Consider the following 25,506-nt stretch of genomic DNA (forward strand, 5'->3'; position numbering starts at 1 on the left):
AAGAAGTAAAATGATCCTGTTTCTTCAGGAGACTGAACCCAGACCAGTGGGTAAATAGATATTATAATTATCTATGAAGCTCTTTTGAGCTCACCCCTTGGAATTATTTCAGCAAAGATTAATTATCCCCTTTCTCAGAAAGAACTTCCCACACTGATGACCAGTTGTATTAGATGACTCAATGACAGTTCATTGATTTAAAAGTTAATGAGTTATACCTTTATCCTCTACAAAATTTCTAGAAGATTTATTGGTTTTACAAAATATACATACTTAGTAATAAAAAATAAAATTCATGCCCTTCCTATAAAACACCAAAAAAAGTGAAGAAATTTGAATAATAAATGTAAACCATGTAAATAAGTATTCTATTATTAAAATCAATGTGTTATTTTAAGCAAAAAGATTTTTAGAGCTAAGAAACTAAATATCATATCTGGCTTAAAATTTAGTATCATCTGGGTAAATGAGCCTCAATGTCCTCATTCTTAAATTAGGAATAATAAGAGCTGTCTCTAACTACTGTGTTTGGTCATCAGATGTTTGCTATTCACAAAAGTGCTTTGTAATCTGTAAGGTGGTACAGTCTCATCTATAGCATTATGCTTTCAAAAAAGCATTTGAAATGGCATTCAAACACACAGTTACAAAGTTAATACAAAAAAAACATGGCATAGGAAAATGGGAGGAAAAAGTTAAATAAATAAAATGACCCTAAAGTCAAGTTGAGGCAAAGAAATGCATCCCAAATAGCCTGTATAATTGACAGTGGGGGGCCGGGGCAGTTGGGGGTGGGGGAGTATTGATTTGATTCCAAACCGCAAACTAGTAATGAAAGTGTAAGAGAAAACAATCAGGTATAAGATTCACTGCGACTATGTTGTTAAAACATCCTATTTTTCTAAGAAGAGAAATAGATATTTTTGGTATTAAGAGCTGAGACAAATTTCCATATAAAGGAAATACACGATACTGTAGAACAGTGTGTGACATAATTGCATAGCTTTTAGTAAACACATTTGCAACTCACAGCGTTCCTCAATATAAGCTGAAGGAGTAACGTTGAAGCACAATGCAATAAACGACTTTGTACACAGGCCAAAATTATTGCTATCAGTACACAGTTTTATGTTGTGTGTCTACCTGAATCTTGGAATGAACTTACTGCACAAAAGAGCAAGTGATCCACACATCATTCAAGGAAATCTTTAGTAAATACTAACCCACATAGAACATGAAGCGCAGGCTCTTCTACCAACTTACGGCAGATCTGCATGCCTTAATGACCCCACAATTATAAAAAACTTCTGACGCCTTCATAATGAGAAGTAAGAAGAATAAATCAAGAAAACCCAAGTTCTTTCTTTGCACTGATAGCAATGCATGTTCAAAAAAATGTCACCAGCTTGTAAGCCTAAAAAAAGGAACTTTCGCCTTTTTGAGCATTGTTGTAATCCACAAATATTCCAGACTCTTTAGAAAGTTCATGTATTATGAGTTCTAACAACCTGAGGGAAGAGGATGTCTCGAGAATTTTCTGATGCTGTGATTTTGGTTTGGTTTGGTTTTGTTCGTTTATATAGGGTCAGAGCCAATTCGCAGAGCAGGGAAGAGTGGCACTTCCACACCCACTACCCCTGGATCAACTGCCATCACTCCTGGCACCCCACCAAGCTATTCCTCACGCACCCCAGGCACTCCTGGAACCCCGAGCTACCCCAGGACCCCTCACACGCCAGGAACCCCCAAATCGGCCATCTTGGTGCCCAGCGAGAAGAAAGTTGCCATCATACGTACGCCTCCAAAATCTCCTGCTACTCCCAAGCAACTTCGGCTTATTAACCAACCACTGCCAGACCTGAAGAATGTCAAATCCAAAATCGGATCGACAGACAACATCAAATACCAGCCTAAAGGGGGGCAGGTAAGAATCACATGAACAACATGCTTGCTGCCAGAAGTAAAATCCCACTAATGATTAGAATGCCCTCCTCATACTATAAACGAACAGTTCTTACAGTGAAGGGGGATGGAGGTGTTAAAAAGTTACTGGTTATGATTCATTGTCAAGAGTTTGGACCTCATCCGAGATAGCTGGCTTATAAAATATAATGAAAATCGCATGACATGTCCTTTCCTTCTGGTTATTATCGGGTAAAAATTGATTTCACCATACAGGAGAATCTTTCCATTGATTGCCTACCCAATCTTTTCTTTTCAATCTATTGCCCTGTGGATTTTAGCATAAGAGATTAAAATTACATTTCTGATATGAATTTGAGTGTTCTAGTTTAGATCCTGACTGTGACCTCATTTGATGATCTTTTAGTGATTTTGCTTTTATCTCCTTCCTTCTTCAATGATTTCCTATGTCATCTTCTACCATTTCCCCATGTTCACTCCCAAATCAGCATGGTTCACCACAGTTCTTCTCTGGCTGCTCATGCTTAAAAACTGCAAAGGGTAGACATTCATGTTGATAGTAGATAGTTCTGTATAGTTCCAATGAATGAGCTTATTGGATTAGAACTTCTCTTTAAGATTAATTGTATTGAAGAGGGTTATTAGTAAAGCTCTACCTATTAACTCTTAACTTCAGCTCCAGTACATTCACATTTTTTTGCCAACCAGGGGCCTTTGAGTTTTGCCTTGACCTCAACCTTGCTTTTACACTGTGTTTAGATGAAGCAATTAGCCTGGAAGGAGATAATACAAATATCATTTAGTATTTCCTTTGTGATTTTGATCTGCCTATGGAATAGTTTGGCTTTTCTTGTCACTAAAGAGATAAAACACCCATCCTTGAGAGAAAGAAGAAAGAAGGTAATAATTTCCTTTGTATATTAACAAACTTGTGATGCCCTCTCGACATTCCCAAAAGACTTTCTTTCAACATCAGTGTTCTTTTCTGCCACTCTTTCTTGTCTGTCTTGTATTTTCTGCCACTGATTTTTGGTGTCCCTCTTTCATGCCAAAGAAATTGTATTTTCAGGCAGGGTTAGAAGAAAAATCTTGCCAAAATGTGAAGCTATCAAGGACTCCTACTCACTGCTGAAACAAAAATTCAGCGTTGCTTCTTCCCTTAGCAGCAAACTTACTTGCTGTCTCATTGTGATTCTGTTCAAGAAAGCCCAAGGAGTTACAAAAATTCCACCAAAGGAATTGGGGGAAGCAGAAGGCGGGGTGGTGCTCCATATGCCCTTTGTGGAATGACTATAACATTCGATAATAATAAAGTCATAGACAAATGCTTTTTCATAAAAGGTGTTATTAAAATATGAGCTAAAAATCTTTTTAAGCAAAACAAAACGTAACATGAATTCTGCCAAATTTGATCCTGTAATTTCATAAATCTCATACTATTCTTGCATTCCTCAGAGTTTTGCACATCCAAGAGAATGAAATATTTGGGGCCTTTTGGAAATATCCAAATGCTCTATTGTTTTATATTTATACATAAATAATAGACTAAGTTAAATAAAATCAATTTAGTGCCAATTTGAAAGTTTATCATTTTAGCTTTTGGTGAGATACCTCTTAAAATGGTGCAACTATTATGTATATTTAAAATCAGTCCTCTTTCTATAAATGTCCTTGTATGCAGTATTTCCATATTTAAATGTGGGGTTTACTGGCTTATATTCCAGAAAATATTGATACTGAAAAGAATATGTTTCTTCTTAGAATCACAAGGGAATATAATTTATCTCTTAAGATATTTTCTTGAAACTAAAAAGAAAATTGCACTAAGATGGAATAATTATGGATATAATTTGACATGAAAATTCTACAATATATGATCTTATTCCAGTGACTCCTCAAGTTAGAGAGGCATGAAGAATGGTTTTAGCCTCAGCTTTGCCAGAATCACTAAGGTTAAACCAAGCCAAAAAATAGGAATACTTCTTTTTCTTTCTGCTTCTTGTACTGTATCTGTGAATATTTTATGTCTAATTTCAGTTGACTTCTGCTATACTTGGTAATTCATAAAACTGACATAAAGATATCTTATTATTTTGAACTCAACTAAAACTTCCTTAGAGATTGTGGTAATTAATGACTAGTAAAGACATATGACACAAAAATTACTGAACAGAAACAGCCTTAAATTCAGTGTCATTTGAAGAACATCTCTGCTTTCATAAGGCGAGTGTTAAACCTGCTGCAAAATTATCCTAGCTCAGCTGGAGATGACTTGGAAAAAATCCACAACAGTGGAGTTATGAAGTGACTTTTGTTGGAGAACCAGGAGGTATTTCCTCACCAACATAAGAAACAGATGGAAGGAAGATATTTGCCTTCTATTTTGTGACAGATGGGATAATCCATTTAAATTGGAGGGGGAAATGAATTGGGAAATTGAGGTGCACTGCAGTTGAACTGTCTTTGTAGGAAAAATATATCACTTAACACTTTAACATTATCCCCTTAAAAGCCTCAAACACAAGGAATGAGGAGAGATTCTTTTTCTGTACATGTTAAACTGCAGGTTTTGACAAAATTTTTATATTAAAGCTTCTTAGAAATTATCAAGATGATATGCTAAAGACCCTTGTTCTCTGATTGAGGATCCATAACTCACTCTGTTGGGAAAATTGAAGCTACTGGCATGTCATTCCTAATTATAAATTGGATAATCCTAGGATGTTGGAATGGACAGTGGTCAACTCAGAATCAATGAAGAGGACAGGACAATAGTAGTACTTTTTGTAGGAGGCAAGTTTTGTAATAGAGATATGCAGTCTGTAGATACTGAGAAAAATAGTCACACAATTCTTATTAATAAATAAGGGAGCAACTTTATAAATGTAACCTTAATTCTTCTACACAGGCTCTATTGTTATAAAATCTGGAGTGGTTAGATTGTATGTAAATCATTTAATTTTAAAAGCTATGTTATTGCTGTTTGTGCAATCATTAAGAATTGGGAGGGGAAATATGTAATAAAAAATATATCTGTCTTGGAAGTTCAACAACTTTCCAAGTTGGGAAGCCTTATTATTTCCCTCAGTTTGAGCATTTATTGCTCTTCTGTATGTATAGGTTGTATGCTCACAGTGATCATCAGTTCTATTGAAGGTCCGATTTTGTATTGGAAGAGAGCCTTAACTTTGTGTCTCAGTTCAGTGAGGCAAATCAATGCATAATGGAATAGATAAAAGAGCTGAAAACATGAGGAGCTTTACAGAAAGCAATAAAGTTAATCTTTTCAGCTGAAACACAAATTCATTCTACTGGAAAGAACATAACACAATCTTAGATTCACTGTAGATAGTGACCTTGGTTAATTTAACTCAAGGCTCGGGTAAGACTGTCTTAGTAAGTGTATTAATTTAAAACTATTTCAATACAGTTAGGTCCCTATTCTACATTAAATCTCAATCTAAATTTTAGAATAAGTAATGTTAGCTTTTTAAGAACACAGCTGCTTGATTTAAACAAAAATAGGAAAATAAACAATTTCTCTAAATGCGTGACATAAAAAAATTAGGCAGGAACTCAGTGAATGATACTTCTTACCTTTTCTATCAATGCATCAGCTTTTTTATAGGTGCTTTGATTTATGTGTAATACTTTTACATGCTTTAACAAGTTTCTTTTTTTTTCTCCATCAGCCTTATGAAGATCAGTATACAAATCACAATTTTTGTACCCTTGTCATAGTTGAAAGTTACTGGTGAGGTAGTTTCACAAAGGCTCTTTCCATTTATAGTTGTTGGATAGGATGATTATTAGGTAGATCATGATCTCTGCAAGGCCATGTCTGTGGATTTGATTGATCGCCTTGTAAATTATATGCTTCTCCTTCATTAATGGAGCAGTCATTTGAGGTCAGGTGGACTAAAAAGGATGGTGGCATCTTCAAGCAAATCACTCCTGTTCAAGAAGAGAACGGTACTTCTCTTTTATATAAAGAATCTTACAGAATTTGTCAATCTATTACCTTCCCAGTCAGTGTTGCCCCAGCATCTTTTTAAAAAAATTGATTTGGATGAATCCATTAAACTAGGACCTATGAAGTATATACTCACATTCTAGAAATAAAGTAATCTGTCTTCTATCCCTCACTTCTGTATCGATCCACTGATTTAAGGAACATTGGATGTCAGAGATCCTCAGCTCCTTATAGTCCAACTTCCACGTTTACACAGAGTAAGAAACAGAAGTCATTATAGTACCCACATCATGCATATGGGCTTCTAATAACATCCTTTAAAGGCTGAGCTATAAATTCAAGTTCTAGAATTTTGTATTTAATGAAGAATCACTTGTCTACAAAGTATGCAGTTTAATGCACCTTAGTTATTGTTTTATTTGCTCCAACTTTGGTTGCACAACATGAGAATGGCAACACTACTTAACACTCCCTCCCACACCAAGGTTCTATCACATCAGGATTGAAATTAAGGGTTTTGATCTTTTATAATATTTATGTGAAATAATTTAATACAAATAATGTGTTAGAGTAATACACTATTGCAAAGTTAAGACCATTAAATTTGGAAAGTTACGTTGTATTTCTTATCATATTTTTTATTCTCCTACAACTGACAGATTATTTTTTAAAATAATTCTAAAAATCAATGTTTAGAAATAGAGTATAGACATTTTCAAATTCCTATAGATAATATTAAGGACAAATAATGAAATATTAATTTTAAAATCTACCTTGGCATCTTTAAAATAAATGGTGAGCTGTCTTGTAATTCCTCAGTAATTCCAGAAAGTCAAAGTTGTACGTTCATTTTACTCATCATTTATTCAACAAGTATTTATTGAATACCCATTATGTTCCATGCTGTGTTCTAGGTACTGAGAATGTAACTATGAACAAAACAGACAAAAATTTCTGAAATTCCTACCTTCCTAGAATTTACATTCTAGGAAGAAAAACAAGTGAGAAAATATTATATAAGAAAAAATATGTAACAAAATGAGAAGGAGAACAACAAATCAAGGAAGAGATTTAAAATATGTGGAGAGGAGATGACATTTCTTGATAGAATGACTAGGAAAGCCCCAAGAAGGTGATAATTTGAATATTTTAAGGAACTGAAGGACTGAGCCATGTAGATAACTGGGGGAGAGTATTTCAGGCAGAGAAAACTGCACATGCAGAAGCCCTGGGGTGGAAGCAGGCCTGGCATGTTTTAGGAACATCAGTGTGGATGATGCCACATAGATATTTGAGAGTGGAAAGTTCAAGTTAAATGATTCTTTTAAAATATCATTACACCTAGTCAAATAATAGGACTTTGCCAAGTCACAAACCTAAGAGTCATCTTTTCAACTCCCTCTCCTCAGCCCATATCCTGGCCATCATGAAGTGCTAGTGGTTTTGTGTCCAGAATAGCTCTTAAAGCCACCCATTTCTCTTAGTCTGCTCTGCACCACCCTAGCACAGGATCCATTATCTCTTGTCCATGTCACTGCAATAGTCATTAAGTTCTTTAACTGGTCTCCCTGCATCTGTTCTTTTCTCGATCTGAAATGCTCTCCATGATGTAGACAGTGCTTTTCACCACACTTGTAATTAAGTATCCCATTGTATAACTAATTATTTAATGTCTATCTTGTCTCATCTACTAGACTATAAGCTTCATGAAATCAAGGATGAGGTTGATCCTGTCCTCAGGGTCCAATATATAGTAGGTGCTCAATAAATATTTGTTGAGTGAAAGTTGAATGAATGTGGTGGTACACCATATGCATGGAGAGATTCATTCTTTCTAGTGATTTGTTGAATGAGTGGGAATGCTTAGTGCCATTACAGTTATGACCCAAAGAAACTTCCCAGGTTTGGACCACAGTGAAATTTGGCTAAAAGAATATTAGACCAGGATATAAGAGCTGAGTTCCTAGCCCAGCTTTTCTATTATGTGACCTTAGATACTGACGTCTCTGGTCCTTACGTTTCATACTTGTATAAGAATAGAAACAACAAAATACACTTCTTTTTGTAGCACCAAGTAATTTAAGGTATTAGCAGCATCATAATGTAGCAACATCTCATTTAAGCAGAGCTTGAGGCCACTTTAAGCTCTCAAATTCATGGTTCTACTTAGAGTATGGTAGTATTTTTGCATTAGAGCTCATTAAAAATATTTGTTTAGTTATTCTAATAGATTCCTTAATTATTTTTACCACAAAGGGCAAGCTGAACTTGAGTAAAAACTCAGTGCTTCCAAAGTAAGAGGAATGTAATTAGGGAAGAGGGAGCACTAAGAGAGAGGGAGGAGGGAATGAAAAGAGTGAAACATAGAGAAGAATCTTTTTTATATTTTCTTATAAAGTTTTAGGCATTATCTTGAGACTTTTTTAGGCCTTTCACATCTAATTTGGATAAGTTGCTTTGAGTTTTATATTCAAGGACAAAATGGAATTAATGCTGGAGGCAAGTAATAAATTATACTGAAACAGGGTTTTTTTTCCTCATTATATAAAATTATGGTGACCACCACTATGAAGGGTCTTGAGTACTAGTAACATAAAGTAAATTTATAAAATTATAAATTTTATAAACTAAAAAAGAATTGAAATGTATTTAGATTTATTTCTCATTCACATGGGCATCATATTGTGAAACATTTACTAAGCCCCTGCTGGGTACTATATGACAAAAGGGGAATGAGACAATAAGACATGGTCTCTACCATCTACGCAGAAAAGAAATGGCTTTTTTTTTTTTTTCATTTCTCATCTTCCCTTAGTGCCTTGCCCTTGTGTAATTTTTAAGTTCTTTCCAAGCCATTTCTTTCCATCTCATTGAGCTACAAATAAGTGCTAAATAAGAAAAGTAATAAAATATCCCATGAGCTTTAAAATACTGTCAACCCAGCATGAAGGAAACTGTTCACTGAAATGCATTATGGTATATTGACAAGATTGTGTGTGTGTGTGAGAGAGAGAGGGAGGGAGAAGGTCAACATTATCTCAAAATGAAAGCTCCTTGATATCACGGACCCTGCCTTTATGCAACAGAATGTTTAGAATTCTAATTCAAGTATCTTTTGCAGGGTAATGAAAAGTTTTGGAGCTAGGCTTTATAAACATTAATTATTAAAAAGCTATGAAAAAGAATTACCTCTTTGGGTTTACAAAGTTGAGACCTATAGAGTCCTTTTTTTGTTTGCTGTTCATTTACAAGCCAAGCAAGAACATAGGAACAGTCTTGAATCTCAGGTTGTTTTCAAACAACTGAATAAACTCTTTAAAAGTTACTGCCTTTATGCTTGGCCCTCTATTCTTTAAAATTTCTTAGAAATTTAAGCTGAAGAAAAAAAATGTAATGCCAATTTTTAACAATGAGGCCAATGTCTAAACTCATGTCTGTTCCACCAAGCAGTTCTTTACAAAATTTTCAGCATGATTTAGGTTTTTAATGTTGTTCTCTTTTCTGTGTGGTATAGCCTGCATAAAAATTTGTCTGACCCCTTCATGGACCCTCCAACTCATCCCTTTCCTTCACAGCTCTGTGGAATTGTATGTTTTGACATGAACTGTTATTTCTATTTAAATGTGTACCCCAATATATTTATTGCTTGTATTTGATCCATTGATTTTTGAAGAAGTTATTGGTCAGTATAGGCAGGGTTATTTAAAATTTGGAATAGACTATAAAGTTCGTATGCATTTTAATCTGAGCACAGGGCTGCTAACAGATGAATCTTTGAAAAACATCATCTATTCCAAAGAACTTTCATTCTTCAGAAATATCTGATGCGGTCATATATTTTTTTTTAATATATGATATCTCAGGACTCTATATAGGATAGATAAATAGTTTTCATTAAAACTGAATGCTATGGAATGGGAAATACTTTTCAGAGAGAGAGAGAAGTGTTTTTATAATGCAAGGACAAAGAAAGGCTTCATTTTGAATCATGGAAGACTACATCAAAAACTAATGATGTACTGTACGGTGACTAACATAATAAAAAAAAAAAACCTTAAAAAAAAAAAAGCCTGCATTTTAAGCACTCCTGAAAAATGATGTAAAGCCAAAGGAAAAACTTAATCTCTGATAAAGTTGAAGGGTTACTGGCTACTACTTCCCTTTCAAAAGAAAACAAAAGCATTCTTTCTAAAACATCGGATGAAGAAGAAAGAAATGATAGAGCAATTGAGGTTCAGACCTAGAGGATGCCTGTAGAGCCTAGCACTGTCTTGTAGGAGAGCCAAGAACAGAATCCAAACTTCTGGACCCCCAGTTACTCTCCATATCTTGCTCTCTTGAGCTGACCTGTGGGTCTTTTGATAAAGAAAGCAGCATCAGAGAGTGTCAAATCAAAAAAAAAAAATCAAAATCCCATTGCTTAAGAAATGCAAGCGGACACTGTGAATAATGCCTCTGGTTTATAAATTGTTTTACTAAAAGTTATAAATTAGGATTGCATTTTCTTTCATTTTACATTTTTCATATTTCCAACTAATCTCTAGAAAGAGAGATTTGTTCTTGCCTGTAGACATATCCTACATTTGTCTTCCTGTCCTTTCTTAGAGTAACCTTGCTTCGGGAAAGTAGAAGTGTATTTTTCTAAAGGTGCATTTAAACTTACATGCAGAGAGTGTAGTGGCCTATCATTTCAACTGAACCATCATTGTAAAACCAACTAGAGTCACACCAGAAATACCCAGAAAGTCACTACACTGTACTTCCCTCACATGGTGGAGGAAGATAGAATTAGTAAAAAGTAAAACAAAATAATTCTGATTAATTATTCAATTACATTAACCTATTCTTTTTAACTCTTTAAGCTTATATGACTCTTATGTGAACGAAAAGCCAACTATGAATGCAAGCAAGTCACCAACCTTTGTCCGTGAAACTGAAATCCTTTTTTGCCAGCCTCCCACGGGAGGAACTGATTGGGTTGATCCTTGAAGAATGATGAGTTCCAGACTCAACTTGGAATGAGGGCATTCTAGCAAGAGATAATAACATAAAGAAAGCATGGGAACAAACTTGAAAATGTAAACAAGGGCCTTAAAGTATGGAATGTAAAGTCTGGCCAAAATGTAAAGTTTTGAGAAGAGGGCTCAAAAATCAGAATTTCTGAGAACCCCGGTTGCCTACCCAAGAAGTTTTGATGTGTTTAATAGGAAATAGAGACTTTGGGAGAATTTTGAACAAGGCAGAGCTTTAGAAAGATGATTCACTTGATTGAAATAATATATTTTTTCCTTCCACTGTGAAGTATACAGAAGGAAAGATTGTCACACACTTTCAAATCACCCCATTTTACATTAATAGTGCAACTAAAAATTTTGATTGAAAGACATTGACAAGGGTAGAATGTAGTTTAGAGTTAACCTTGGATAATGATTATTCAAATATTTTTTCCTCCATATCGTGAATATAGAAAATTAGTTCATCAAATAAAGGTTTGTTATATTTTTTTTCTAGACCATCTCTGAGATGTTAAAATAATTTTCCCTTGACATACAGGAAAACAAAAGCTCAATGGAAATTCCTTCCCCCAAAAAGTCAAGTTAAAACTTGACTCTCTGACTTAAAAAAATAATAATAATAATCTGGAATAAAGTTTTATCCTTCACAGCAGCCATCTAATTTTCTATCTTATGCAGTGGTTTCTGAGGACTGCTGGTATTTGTAGAATTAACTCTCTAAAGTGTTAACTATTGGTAAATGATCCCAGAGATCTTTGGCATGAAGTATTTTGTAATTTTGTTAAAGCATAAATGTGCATCACACGGACTAGGTGGGTGCTTAGGTGCAAGTTGTCAGGCTAGAGCATAAATCTTACTGAGCATCAAGCATCCAGTGCCCAGAGTGATTTCTATTTCTGTCTATTTGGCCATCAAGCAAAATGGTGAATGTCATCCTCTACCTTATTTGAAACAAAAGCAATATACTCTGAAGCTATTGCAAATATGGAAATATGTAAAGAACATGCCATTAATCCATGTCAAAGGTCTGCTTCACGTTATGAATTGAACAGACATTGAAAGTCTCCCATCGAAAAAGGCCAGCTAATTGTTTCACTAGAAAATCTATGATTCTTTAGAAAATCTGGGGGAAATCAACAGAAGGCAGCCTTTAAGTTTTAGGATTTTAAAATTTAAATTGTCTCTAAGTAATGCTGGCAATGTGCCCCCTTGGGGTTTGAATCATTTGTTTTAAAAATCATAAAAATTGCCAGTTGATTAAATGTTAGAGTCAAACAGATTCATGCAACTGAATTTGGAATTTCCATTTTTGCAACAAGTGAATCAGATTTAACATTTAGCTTTTGATCACTGGGTAATGAGTCACTTGATTTGTACTCTAATGATCTCTAAATTAAAATTTGCAAATGAAATATGAGACCCTATATGTCCCCAAGGATTAGGAAAAATGGCTTAGATGAATTCTATTTCATTGCCAAAATAGAGACTCATGGAGGATAATTAAAAGTATTATTATTTGAAATAATAAAATTATTTGCTTTCTAAAAATAATTTATCTATGAGGCTTGAAATGTAATGGCCCTTGTTGACTTAAAGTTATTGGCATCTACATTTTATGTGAAATTCTTAGCCTGCCACTACATTTATTGTTAGATACAGACTCTGTGATATTCCCCCCTTCTTTTTAAATTGGGATTTTTATCATGCCCTAAAGAGTGACCCAATCATCATGTTTTCTGACTTCAGATTTTGACAAGAAGCCCTTCCCTTGGGCTGCCGATGAGAGCTGTCAATGACATTTCCCTGTAAGGGACAAGCTCTCTTGTCAGTGTCAGACAGGCATTGCGATTTAAGCTTTGTCTGGTTAAAAATAGTCTGGAGTCAATGTCATCTTGAAGTTTTTACTCTTTTTTGCAAACACCAAAAGACGTGATACCACTCTTGGAGATGGCTGTATATCTAGGATGTATTTATTTAGCATTTTTTATAAGAGGACAAACTTGGGGCACCTGCGTGGCTCAGTCGTTAAGCGTCTGCTTTCAACTCAGGTCATGATCCAGGGTCCTAGGATCGAGCCCCGCATTGGGCTCCCTGCTCAGCGTGAGGCCTGCTTCTTCCTCTCCCACTCTCCCTGCTTCTGTTCTCTCTCTTGCTGTGTCTCTCTCTGTCAAATAAATAAATAAAATCTTAAAAAAAAAATAAGAGGACAAACTTTCCCCTAAAGCATTGAAAACATAATTTCTCTTTAGCTATTAAGGGGACATGGGGAGAGGAGTAGAAGTAGCCAAAGTAAAATCAAACAAACAAACAACAAAAATAAACCTTTCTTTCCATGCTTACATTGTTCATGTGCTCTCCAAAACATGCAAAATTTAAGACACATAGAAATCGTCACAAGAGCTATTACTTTGCACATTACATTACACCAGAATAATATCTGTCCAGATTTAGATTTGCTATTGTCTTCAAGATGAATACTGAACTTTCTGAAAATAGAAATAAAACACCTAACCTCAAATCTTTTGGACCTAGCTGAGACCTGGACTACTTCTACATGACCTACTATAAGTCAGTTAACTAGTGGCCCTTGACTTGCTCCCCTCTAAAATAATGGAAAGGATGCTTCTGCACCAACCATCCAAGGGTTATGGCTATTTATGAGCGGCTGTCAGCGAGAAGACTTTCAGAAGACCACTGAGCCAAATCTGCAAGGCAATAGTGAAGCCCTTTCAGCAGAGGAGGCCCTGAGCCCCCTTGTTGACCCTCTTGGGAAAGCAGGGGTTCTGCTGGATGAATGAGAACCCTCATCTGTGGCATTCAGCCCATCCAATCATGAACCTCACCTGTGCCAGGTGGACCAATAATACAATCAAGTGTACCAGGTGATTTAGAATTGTGATGGCTGACACTGTAGGATTGAACGGGAGTAGGGCAAGAACTATACTGAGCTACACTATTGGACCTTTTATAGAGTGGAAACTGAGTCCCAGTGTTGCCCACAATATTGGAAGCCTCCCAGTCACAGATAATCCAACTTTTATTTTTCTTTTCTTCTAATTGTTTCCAGGTTACACCTGCCTAAAACTTAGATATCTAAAGCTCTTGAGCATTTGGCCCTTGGGGATTCAGGGGACTAGGGCTCATATTAAATGATAGATCTGTTCTTCAATTCCAGTGTTAGTTTTTTTCTCTTAAATGATTATGTAGGTGGAAGGAATTTTGGACCCTCCTTGGCACCAACCCATTCTGGCTCCCTATGCCCAGCATACTGAAAGAAAAATGCACAGTGAAGTTACCTCCAATTCCTTTTAGGTTAGGATTTTAAACAAGAAGATCGATTTTAGCAAGGTTCAGTCCCGATGTGGTTCCAAGGATAACATCAAACATTCTGCTGGGGGCGGAAATGTAAGTAGAAGCTTCTATTAGAAAGCTGTCCTTGATTGTGTGGAGCCATCTGCACAGCCAGCCCCCTGTCTCTTTAACTGCCTCTCTCCCAATACACCCCCCCTACTTGTTGCTGCTCCACATGTCCCCTGGTCTGGGAGCTTGTCACCCTTGCATTTTTGCTGGTGGGCTTCCCATCCTTCCCTGAAAGACTTATCAGCAAGTTTCTTGCTTTCAGTTGAGGAATAAAACCTTACTGGGCTGCATCATGTCTTTCAGGGGGATGGCAAACCCACCTCACTTGCCAATTTTGTTTGCTGGCCTTTGGCTTCAAGGTATCTCCTCATGCTGTCTCTACTCCCCTACAAACGTCAGCTGGGCACACACTCTTATAGCTCCATTTCAATTACTCTTGAGGAAAAGACTGATACACTTGAAAGTACCCAAAGTGTGTAATGTCAGTCTTTTGTGCATCACTATTCATGAGAGTTAGGATTTCATTTGGAATAATGCAAAACTAGTGAAGCACAGTTCATCTGTCATTCAAAGTGAAAGGATTCAAGTCCCCGTATAAACTTTGTCTTGATGGGATTTTTTTTGTGTGTGTCTTGAATTGAGTGGAAATGGTATCTTTTGAGAGGAAGGAAAAGATGAATCCATGTTTCTCAGAGTTGAGGCAGAGCTGAAACAGGCAAACTCAAGGTAAAGGAAGCATGGTTCTTCACAAAATAAGAATAATAAAGGTGACCCATGCTGATTCTCTATTCTATGGATCCTTGTCACCTAAACTTCAGGTTCTGGCCATCTGTGACTCAGTTTACAGAGTGTCAAGTCCGGAATTCTCGCCTGTTTAATAACTCTTGGCTCCTTGCTCCTCAGCTGGGCAGAGATGGAGTCAAGCAGTGAAAGGGGAGACAAGCCAGTGCCTTCTACCAGGAACTGTCACCTGTTGCTCGAAGTAGTTCCACTGAGCATGAAAATGTCACTATCGTAGGAAGTCCATAGCAAGGTTTGCTAGGCTCCTTAAGAGTGCTGAGCTAAGCCTCAGGATCAGTATTTACATTGACATGGTGGAGCTCCTCCCTGTGTCCTGACTGTAAGTGCAAACCGTGTGGTACTCTCACAAAAGCAGTCTCAGTCCTGGGAAATACCTGGAGGTGTCAAAGGGTGACCCCTATCCTCTCCGGCAGACCCTGCTGGCCTAAAAGGCTAGGTGGCAAAGGATAAATTGAGATAACTAACAATCTTAAAGTAAGTAGGGGAGCTTCCAACCTCCAAAACAATACTCTTAAACTTTCCTCTAGAGAAGAATCACTTGTTCAAATATGCAGATTCTGTGGCCCCATTTCCAATTCGGTAATACCCTTGTACTTCTGATGCCAATGGACAGTGCACCACAATTGGAAAAACACTGTTTCTAACATGGGGAGAGGAGATAACTTCAATAAAACGCAAGAAAAAAATGTTACTACCATTTTATAATTTGGTGGAAAAGAAAAATTCCATTTAGCCAAGACATGACAATAATATTTTAGAAAAGCTTTGATCCTTCTTCTTCTTATATCTTAAAGCAATGTTGGTCCTCTTGTAACTATGAGCAATGTTGGTCACTTTTATGTAAAAATCATTTTTAAAAAAATAATTCATCTCAACTTGGTTCTTTGCTAATGGAAAGGTTTAACATGGTGTGGCTTTGTTCTCTGAGTGGAAGCTTGCCTTATTAATCCGGGTGTTTCTATCCTCTTGTGGCATGATCTGTTTTCTACTAATAAAATCTTCTATTCTAGGATTTTCTTTCATTTTGGTCCTTCTTTCCAACCAAATGTGGTAGTACACTGGGAGGTTATGTTTTCCTATGTGTGTGTATGTACTTCAGTTTGGGTTTCTGTGTTGTTGTATGTTGTTAGCTTGGGTATGTTTCTGGATTTTATGTACGAGCTTGGGGGCTTGCCCATGTCTCGACCATTTTAAGTGTATTTTATATGGTTCATACAGGTACAGATTGTTACCAAGAAGATAGACCTAAGCCATGTGACATCCAAATGTGGCTCTCTGAAGAACATCCGCCACAGGCCAGGTAAATAAATACTTCTTGGTAGTTTGGGAAATATTAAATTGCTCAAATCAACAAGCAAAATTTTTGTTGTGAAATACCTAATTGGAAAAACGTCTCAAAATCCTGAAAACTCATGCTTTTATTAATAGAAACTTAAGTTAGAAACTTTAAGGCATCTTCATTTGGGCAAGTAAACTCAATTATCACAAGGAGGCCACATATCATAGGACATGTTCAAAATTAAAAGGTATATAAGATGCACTTATCTCTATATACTCAACATGCTTGTTGGAGCTCTTTTGAAATATATGGTCTATAAAATACCTTGGGCCATGTATTCATACATAATTACATGGATTGAAAGCAGCATTTCCAAAGATTTTTCATGGAAGTATTTTGTCTTCATATGTGAAGAAAGGATTGTGTTTAAGCAAAGCTGATGAAAGTATTTATCTGCTAAATTTCTCAGATCCTATAGTAGGTCAATAAGCATTATGAATCCTTAGCAGAATGCAGTGCTTAATTGACCCATCTCTTGACGCAGTGCTTGTCCCAACTTATTTAACCATTAGCCTCTTGTTTTTCTATAGGACTAGTGATCTAAAGTACAATTTACATTCATACCCGTTGGGGATTTTTTCCTCTTTAAAGTGTAGATCTAACATAAGTCATTTTTTCTGAGTATCATTATTATATATTTTTGCTAACTTGTACCTCCATGCATATGTAAATAATGGGCAACTGTCAAATTTGTCATTTTCTTGAGAATATTTTGACACAATATATACCATTGAATTATGGATGGACAAGAGGAAGCCTTTGGTGTGCTTGATATCTTAATTAAACCATGTAATAGGTTATTCCCATTATTCCCATTATATCCCCATTATTAATGGGAATAACCTATTACACTGTCTCAAATGTTATCAGAAACAAAGTATAAGAACAATCAAGCCCAAAAAGATTTCTGACCAAGAAAAGATTATTAAGAAGAATTTATTAGTTGAAAAATAAAGGTAGGTAGGATAAGTTTCAAAATGGATAAATGCACTGGAAACATGTCTAGAAGTCAGGCTTCACTTTGACAAAGAGTGTTCATAAAGCAAGTCAAGGAGTTAGATAATACATATACAGAATCTCTACTGGTTCACAACCCTCTTGGGAGCTTCCCTGGTGTAATCTGACACTGGCCCCTGTACTCAGAAGACAGGGAGAAACCGAAGAAAGAGGTAGGCCACTCCAGATTAGTAGGTGGCGGTTTTAATAAGTAAAGGGAACTTACATATGAGGCTTCTCTTGGGTAGCAGCAAGATGGATCCTCACACCCGCCCACCAAATCTTGAAAGTTTATAAAGAAGCCTTAACTGGGTTTAGTCATGCATACTGTGTTGGTGTTCTCAACACCACATCATTATCTCAAGGCTCTGTCCTCGGAGCAGCCTCTGGGAGCAGGAAAGGCAAGCAGGGGAGGAAATGAGAAGCCTCCGAGTGCCCAGGTCCAGCTTTCAGGTCAATCAGTGTCACATCTTTTTGTAGATGTTCCCCAACAATCTCCAGTACGAATTTCAGAACCGCTTCCTTGGAATTAGCTTCTCTGTCATTCCTGAGGCGGCAGGGACACAGTCTCACACTGCATATCTTCACAATTCTACTGTCTATAACTCAAGCTTACAAACACTTAGTTGACTCTGTACTGCTGTGTCAACCGTAGGACTGAAGTATTTGGCCATACTGCCTATTTTCTTCTAAAATGCAAAAGAAAATATTAGATTCTTTAATTTAGACAGTAAGTATTCCATTAGCCAAATTCAACTGGACTCTTGATGTACAGGAAAATGTGACATAGCTAAAGAAGTAGTCTATGTAAGATTTATTGGTCATAAAAGACTATTGTCATGGACTCCCACCTATTTCTAAATCTAGATCTTTCTTTTATAAGAACTGAATCAGATAACTAAATTCATAAAAAAGTGTTAACACAATGATCTTTGACAATGGCAAGCTTTTCACAAAGTTACTTTGGAATGTGGAATATCTAAGGAGAAAATAAAGGAAACAGTTCAACACATGGAAGCCCAACTTTAGGACATATGGAGCTTGATGAAGATTATAGTCCTTCACAATTACTCCTGGTAGATGCCAGAATTCTTCAGAGCCAAAGGCATAGATCTGTGAATTCAAATGGGCTTCTCTAACAGTTACATAAAAATTTCTAGTAGGATTTCAACAAAAACAGACTTCTCAAGCTTCCTTTTCTGAATATATTTTGGGTCAACATTACATTTTTTTTTCTCTCCCTCAAAATAGAGTTCAGTAAAAATTTTAACAGGTTTATAACTCTGTCCAACATATAATCATAAAAGAAAGCTTGCAAAGGTCATTTCTATTAGAGGCTACCAAAAAAATGGAAAAGACCCCAAGAAAGTCGATCTCATCAGGTTGAAACTCAACATCCTCCAGCCTCTAACCAAGATAAGTATGTTTTATGAATCACCTTAATCCCATCACAACTAAGACGAGAGACCCATATGGCTAGGTGAAATGTTGGAAGAATAACTCTTCCTGCAATAATTTTTTGAGGGAGGGACAAGTACATGTCTCCTATAAACACAAGTTAAATAACAGTGTGCACATCCTAAAGCTTCAGGAGAAGAATGAATGCATATATCTTCAAAATGTAATCTAATAACACCATATAATTTCAAGGGGCCCCTAGCCAGGTAGTTGGGTGTCGATATAAATGTCTAGGTATCATATGAGAAAAATACCATAAGGTCTAAGTCTGTGAAGACTTAACAGACCTTTCTTTTGGGCTATAGAGATAAATAAGCATCGAGAGTCCAAAATTAAAAAATCTTCCCCATGTTTCTCCCAAGTCAAAATCCCACAAGAGAAGCAGTAATAATCATAGGTGGTCAAGTCATTTACCACTGGCCTTCCAAAGAAATGCACACAGCCAAAACCAAATTGCTAATCAAAGTGAAAGCTAATCTCAGGTGGAGAGGTAAAGGGGTCTAATTCAGCTTCTTTTCAAGTCAAAGACATCAGCAGACCCTCAAAAGGTGCTCAGGGACAGGCTAATGGACAATGGGTACCTACCGGAATTGAACTCCCTGCATTTACAAGCTGGGAAAGGCATACAGATTTAGGGGCACCACTCTGCACTCTCATCTATCAGCAGATCCTCATATTTCAGACTAATTAGCATTTAGGAAGATGCCATGGTCAAAACTGTCACCACATTATCAGATCAAAGTCAGTGTCAGATTGGTCCTATGCCAACTGTACAAGAGTGGGATTTCCTAAGGTTCTCTTCCTGTTGCTCCATTTGCTAGTGATAATGGTAAATTCTCAAAGCTCACTGGTTATAAACAACTTAGCTTCCAACTCCAATTTCATCAGTCAAGCCATCAATGTTGAAAATTTACAAATGAATATATTACCCATATGTGTACCATTTCTAACCTAATAGTTTTTTTGGGGGGGGGGTTGTTTTTTGTTTTTTTGGAAGAGTGACCTATTACCATGAAGAAGAATAAAGATCTTCATTTCAAGTTAATTTGCTCCCTTAAGAGTAAGAGATTAGGGGCGCCTGGGTGGCTCAGTCGTTAAGCATCTGCCTTCGGCTCAGGTCATGATCCCAGGGTCCTGGGATCGAGCCCCGCATCGGGCTCCCTGCTCCGCGGGAAGCCTGCTTCTCCCTCTCCCACTCCCCCTGCTTGTGTTCCCTCTCTCGCTGTGTCTCTCTCTGTCAAATAAATAAAATCTTTAAAAAAAAAAAAGAGTAAGAGATTAAATGTTCCAAGTTTTAGAAAGGAGGAAATAGGATATTTTCACTGTGTTCTTTTTAGAATTTTTATTATACAGATAAGAAAAGCCCCTCTGATATTTTCTCTTAGACATGGGTAGATTATGAAGAAGAATTTATTAGTCAAAAAGCAAAGGTGGATACGATCAGTTTCAAAATAGATAAGTGCATTGGAAACTTATCTGGCAATCAGGCTTCAGTTTGGCTTAGAAGAAAAAGATATTAATACGTAGGTCAAGCCATACAATGGTACAAAAAGGATATCATTACCTTGGGTGATATGGGAAAAATGATACAGACTAAAAAATTCCTTTCACATCCATGGTTGAAAGGATAGTAAATTAAGTCTGTGCTTTATGATGATCTATTTACTATAATCATTTCTGGGAAATAGTCACCCCAAGTAGAATATGTCACTGTAGCAAGGCATTTAAAAGCCTTTCTTCTCTCACAGGCGGTGGCCGTGTGAAAATTGAGAGTGTAAAACTGGATTTCAAAGAAAAGGCCCAAGCTAAAGTCGGCTCACTTGACAATGCTCACCACGTACCTGGAGGTGGTAACGTCAAGGTAAGAACCAAGGTTGTAAGCCGACCCTGTCGTCTGCTTTCTAATCCTTCTGAAATACTTCTCATCAAAATGGGTTACGATCAAAGGCCTGGACATGTAGGGAGTAGGAATCGCAGAGCTGAACAAAAGTGACATTAACATCAGCTCTGAGACATAGTGAAAAGTCTAGGGGCCAGTTAAGATGCTTGAGTTAACAAGGACTGATGCTTGTCTTGAACAGATCGACAGCCAGAAGTTGAACTTCAGAGAGCATGCAAAGGCCCGTGTGGACCACGGAGCTGAGATCATTACGCAATCCCCAGGCAGATCCAGCGTGGCGTCCCCCCGACGACTCAGCAATGTCTCCTCTTCTGGAAGCATCAACCTGCTCGAATCCCCTCAGCTTGCCACTTTGGCCGAGGATGTCACTGCTGCACTCGCTAAGCAGGGCTTGTGAATATTTCTCATTTAGCATTGAAGTAATAATATTTAGGCATGAGCTCTTGGCAGGAGTGGGCTCTGAGCAGGTGTTATAGTCATTCTTTACAAACCGTAAAATAAATAATCTCATTCCCAAACTGTAGTAATTGTTACAATTTTATAAAAAACAATGAATAGTATATGCAGAAATTGACTTGGTTTCCATTTTCAGCAGGAAGACACTGGCTTTACATGAGTACAATTGGACAATTATTTTTGCTCTGCTGTTTTGCATGGAGTATTATTATTTCAAATATTGCATTTTTACCTTTCATGTGCCTGAAGGCTATCCATACATTCTGAAAGGCCTTGTTGAAATCCAAGCTGCTCATTCCACTCTTCTGTTGCTGGGTGAAAAGATAAAAGCTGCCCATTTTAACTTATTACAGGTTAAATTAAATCAAGGAGTCTGATTGCAGGAAGGAAAGAGCATGTAAGAAATACGGTTTTTTTTTTAAGTGTTATTTTGTATAAATGGGAAGAAAGATTCAGTTAAGTTATTAACATTTGGGACCTGGATAATTATATCAGAGTATAAGTCAATCCAATAAATTATTTAACTAATTAAAAATAGTTACGAAGCATTTGAGCTGTGGTTGAGGAAGCGATATAAAAGTGCATCTCTTAGGAATGAAGCACTTTCATTAGGATGGACTCGTGTCTGATTAGAATGTCAGTTGATCAGCTAGATTTGTGTCCACACTACCAGCTTCACACTCCCTTTCCATCTGTTTGATACAGTGTTATAGATATAAATATATATATATTTCTCTGTGGCCATTTGTGATACTTCCTCATATACTTGAATATTATACTTCCTTATTCACAGTATCTGTGTCTCCTGCACCCTTTGGTGTTGCAATTTTAGGTATGTGAAAGTAGATGTTAGCAGGGTTCTTTCCCTATTTAAAAAAAATACATTAAAAAAGAACAAAAAGTTTTAGCATGAAGTTGCTTCCTGTAACAACTCAGAGCTGTAACCCTGTTTTAGTGCCAGAAACAAGTCTCTCCCGTGATGGTAGGAAAATTTATTTTTCTTTGCTTTCACCAACATGGAGTTTGTGGGGGTGGGTCCAGTTATACATTAAAAGGGTTTACAGATTGTTGGTTTAAGTAAGATTTTGGATTTATCTCATTTTGAATTATGGAATAGTTTGGGTTTTATTCCTGTAATCATTCAAGAAACAGACTTCTGAAGATTTCTTTTTTTTTTTTTTCCCTTTGCTAAAGTTGAAACTAACAGAGGGAGTTTGGGACATGTTGTCCCACTCTTCCAGACATTGCCTGCTAATTAAATTATCTGAGAGAAAATATTTGGCTTCCTTACCCAAAGTAAAGAGCCTTGATCAAAAAGGACAAGTACAGTTATTCGAGAACCTATAGCTACACAACACTTGAGATACAGATATCTAAATCAGTTTTTTCAGGATTCTAACATTGCCCTCTGTGAAGGAACACTTTATGACTTAGTATTACTTATCAACAGATAATACTGGTGTGACTTAATCTACAGCCTGGGAAATCACCAATTAATTCCTCTCACAAATCATTCATCTTAGACTGGTGAAAAGCAATTAAATAGTCAATGGCCTGAATAAGCAGTCAGTTACCAGTCTGGGTGGATATTTTTAGTATTTTATCTGTTCTTTTTCTTGCTCAGGGCTGGTAGGTTGGTTCTGAACCATTAAAAGCAAATAGTCTGATAGGTGTCTGATCCCCGTGAGCCGAATCAATTCCTGACTATATAGGAGGAAGTGATGAGCATGGATGAGGCAACGAGGAAGTACAGTAGCATCTAGGAAAGCAGCCAAGGGATGCAAAGACAGAGAGACACAGGTGCCATTTGTGACCCCCTGAATACTGCAACCAATGTGACTTCCACCAAAAAAAAAAAAAAACTGTAGGAGCAAAAACATAGCACTCATTCTCAACTAATAGGTTTTGCATAAGCAAACGTGTCTGAAAATGTTAATAAATCAATTCTTTTATACAACAGTCAAAAAATTAGAAACTATGGAGTATGACTATGGATGGGTCTATTTTCTGCCTAATAATGATGTGGATTTGACCTATCTGAGCATTTTATTCCTCAGCTTCCCTTGAAATGCACTAGAAAATTGGAGAAGAGTAGTTGTGTGGAGACCTATGGTATTTTCCTACATGTTTAATAGTGTTAGGTAGTGATTAAAGTTCTTTAGAAAGAAGGAGTTAACAGCAGGTTAGAACAGTTTTAACCTACAAAATAAGTATTTTCTACCAACTTGGTTTACATTTTTTATAAAAGGTAAGAATAAGTAATTATGCTTTACATATTAAAATTCTGTTTCTTACAAATGCATGCCCAAGATAAAGATTATATAAAGCCCTAAGATACTAGATTTGGCATTAAAACAAATGTTTATTTCAAATCTCAGCAAAATTATAATGAATAAATGCCCTTCCTTTGTATGGAAATATGATTCTTTATAATGTTAACAAAAAGAAACTGATAATTTGTACCAATAGAAGAGAGAAACACACAGGCTAAATGTCTTCTTATGGGGACAGGGGTTGGAACCTATCTTGCCTTCACTCTCAAGATTAACGACGCAAATTAAGCTTTTTGAACACCACTCTTGTGGGGGTACCCATACGCTGATCTAGAAATTAAAGCTTCATAGTTCCAATTCTAGATCTATTACTGCCAGTTTCTCTCCGGCTTTAGCCTTTGAGAACCTGTTTAAGGATACATAAGTAATCCAGAGCTGTGAAGAGTTAAAAGGCCAGCTTCTTCAATGAACTCGCTCTCTCCGGGTCACCTGCAGCCGATAATTGGGTACTTTATAATGATGCAGGAAAGATCCGAGTTGATGATGAGTTTCAAAGGCCCTGTTCATTTAGGAACCAACTCTCTCTGGATTCTCCTGCTGAGTTCCAGCAGGGTGATAGGCTGAAATCCCAGCCCCAAGCAGGACACCTGTGTAACACCAACTCGGTATGGCTGAAGAAGGCTGAAGAGAGAACTTCATTAAATGGAAGAATCTGCTGATGATAGCCGACCTCCACACATTCATACAGTAATACAGCAGGAAAGAGGATCATCAGCCAAAATATAACATCCATGTCAATATTGTTAAAGAAATCATCTCAAAGCGGTTGATTCTGACCTTGCTACAATTACACTTTTTGTCCGATTTTTCATGCCACAAAAATGAGGAAAATAAACTATTCATGGTCTAAGTAGCCAAGAAAAAAAAAATAGAATCGTGGCTTGGAAAGGCAAAGTCTAGGCATTCCTTCCAAAACTGATGTGTTAAAATCAGCACTGATGTTTGTTTTTTTACACCTAGGATTTTTAGCCTGGGTGTGTAGGTTGAGGCCAAGTCCCTCTGCAGGAAAGAGCTTATTTTTAAACTCACAAAATGTCAATCATGAAAATCTACTTCAACTTTAGCAAAAAGAAAAAAAAATCAACAAAAAGTATACTCTGTATGCTGGGATTCCAAGGTTCCAACATGCCGCTACAAATCTCTGGGGGGTTTCTTTCTTCTGATAATTCTAGAGCCTGTTACCATAGAAAGGCATTTCTTCAATGGCTGGTTGTAGTTAGTTCATGTTTTTCAATCAAAATTTGCAAATGTATTTGTTGCTGTATAGTGATTGTTTTGCAAAATAAAATTGCTTGTCACCTAACTTATAGTTTCAGATTGTTTCTTCTCTGGGAAAAAAAAAATACTACACATATACACACACACACATTGCTCAGTCCAACCAAGGAAAAATTATGATGAGAACGCTACAGTTATCTCCCCACCGTGTGTCAGCCTTTATCTACTACTGTATTTAGCAGGATGCTATCTGTTGCAAGTGACAGAAACTGAAATCAAATTGGCTTAATCATAAAGGCAAACTTATTGGCTCAAGTAACCAACAAGGCAGACCTCAGGCATGGATGGATCCAGGCATTCAAAAGATGTTAAGAATCTTTTTCCAAATCTTAGCCCTGGTTCTTCTGTGTTAGTTTTATTCTAAAGGCAAGCACCCCTTTCATGATAGTCACTGGGAGCTCCAGGTTTCACAACCCACCAAAGAAAGCCTCTTTCCCACTAGCACTAGCCAAGATCTCGGGTCTGAAAATCACTGAACCTTGGGTCACCTGCTCACTTCTGCTGTTTACCCATGGTCGGATCACAGTCTTTTCTCTATCACAGGTGGTTGGGGTAGGAGGAAAGTAAAGGGAGAAGGGGCCTCTTCTGAACTACATAAACTAATCATGAAGAGGAAATGTTCCCTTCTAAGTAAATGTTCCCTCCTAAGTAAAGTCAGGCTGCTACTGCCAGAA

General features: G+C 36.8%; 1 protein-coding gene across 6 annotated transcripts in view; it reads left to right on the top strand.

The window, feature by feature from the left end:
• MAP2 (microtubule associated protein 2) overlaps nt 1–24,851 on the top strand; it is a 280,194-nt gene extending 255,343 nt beyond the window's left edge. For 3 of the 6 annotated variants that reach the window (XM_064586996.1, XM_064586998.1, XM_064586995.1), the window contains 5 exons: nt 1,584–1,924; nt 14,224–14,316; nt 16,291–16,372; nt 20,614–20,726; nt 20,947–24,851. In XM_064586996.1, coding sequence (XP_064443066.1) covers nt 1,584–1,924; nt 14,224–14,316; nt 16,291–16,372; nt 20,614–20,726; nt 20,947–21,162 — 845 coding nt within the window. In that variant the 3' untranslated portion in view covers nt 21,163–24,851. The remainder of the gene's footprint in view (nt 1–1,583; nt 1,925–14,223; nt 14,317–16,290; nt 16,373–20,613; nt 20,727–20,946) is intronic. The other 3 variants (XM_064586997.1, XM_064586999.1, XM_064587000.1) reach the window with 1 other exon arrangement.
• Nucleotides 24,852–25,506: the final 655 nt, after the last annotated feature.

This window comes from Mirounga angustirostris, unplaced genomic scaffold (assembly GCF_029215605.1).
Source record: "Mirounga angustirostris isolate CCGP_5_RB_7025 unplaced genomic scaffold, mMirAng1.0.hap1 SCAF_3, whole genome shotgun sequence".
Classification (NCBI taxonomy): Eukaryota; Metazoa; Chordata; class Mammalia; order Carnivora; family Phocidae; genus Mirounga; species Mirounga angustirostris.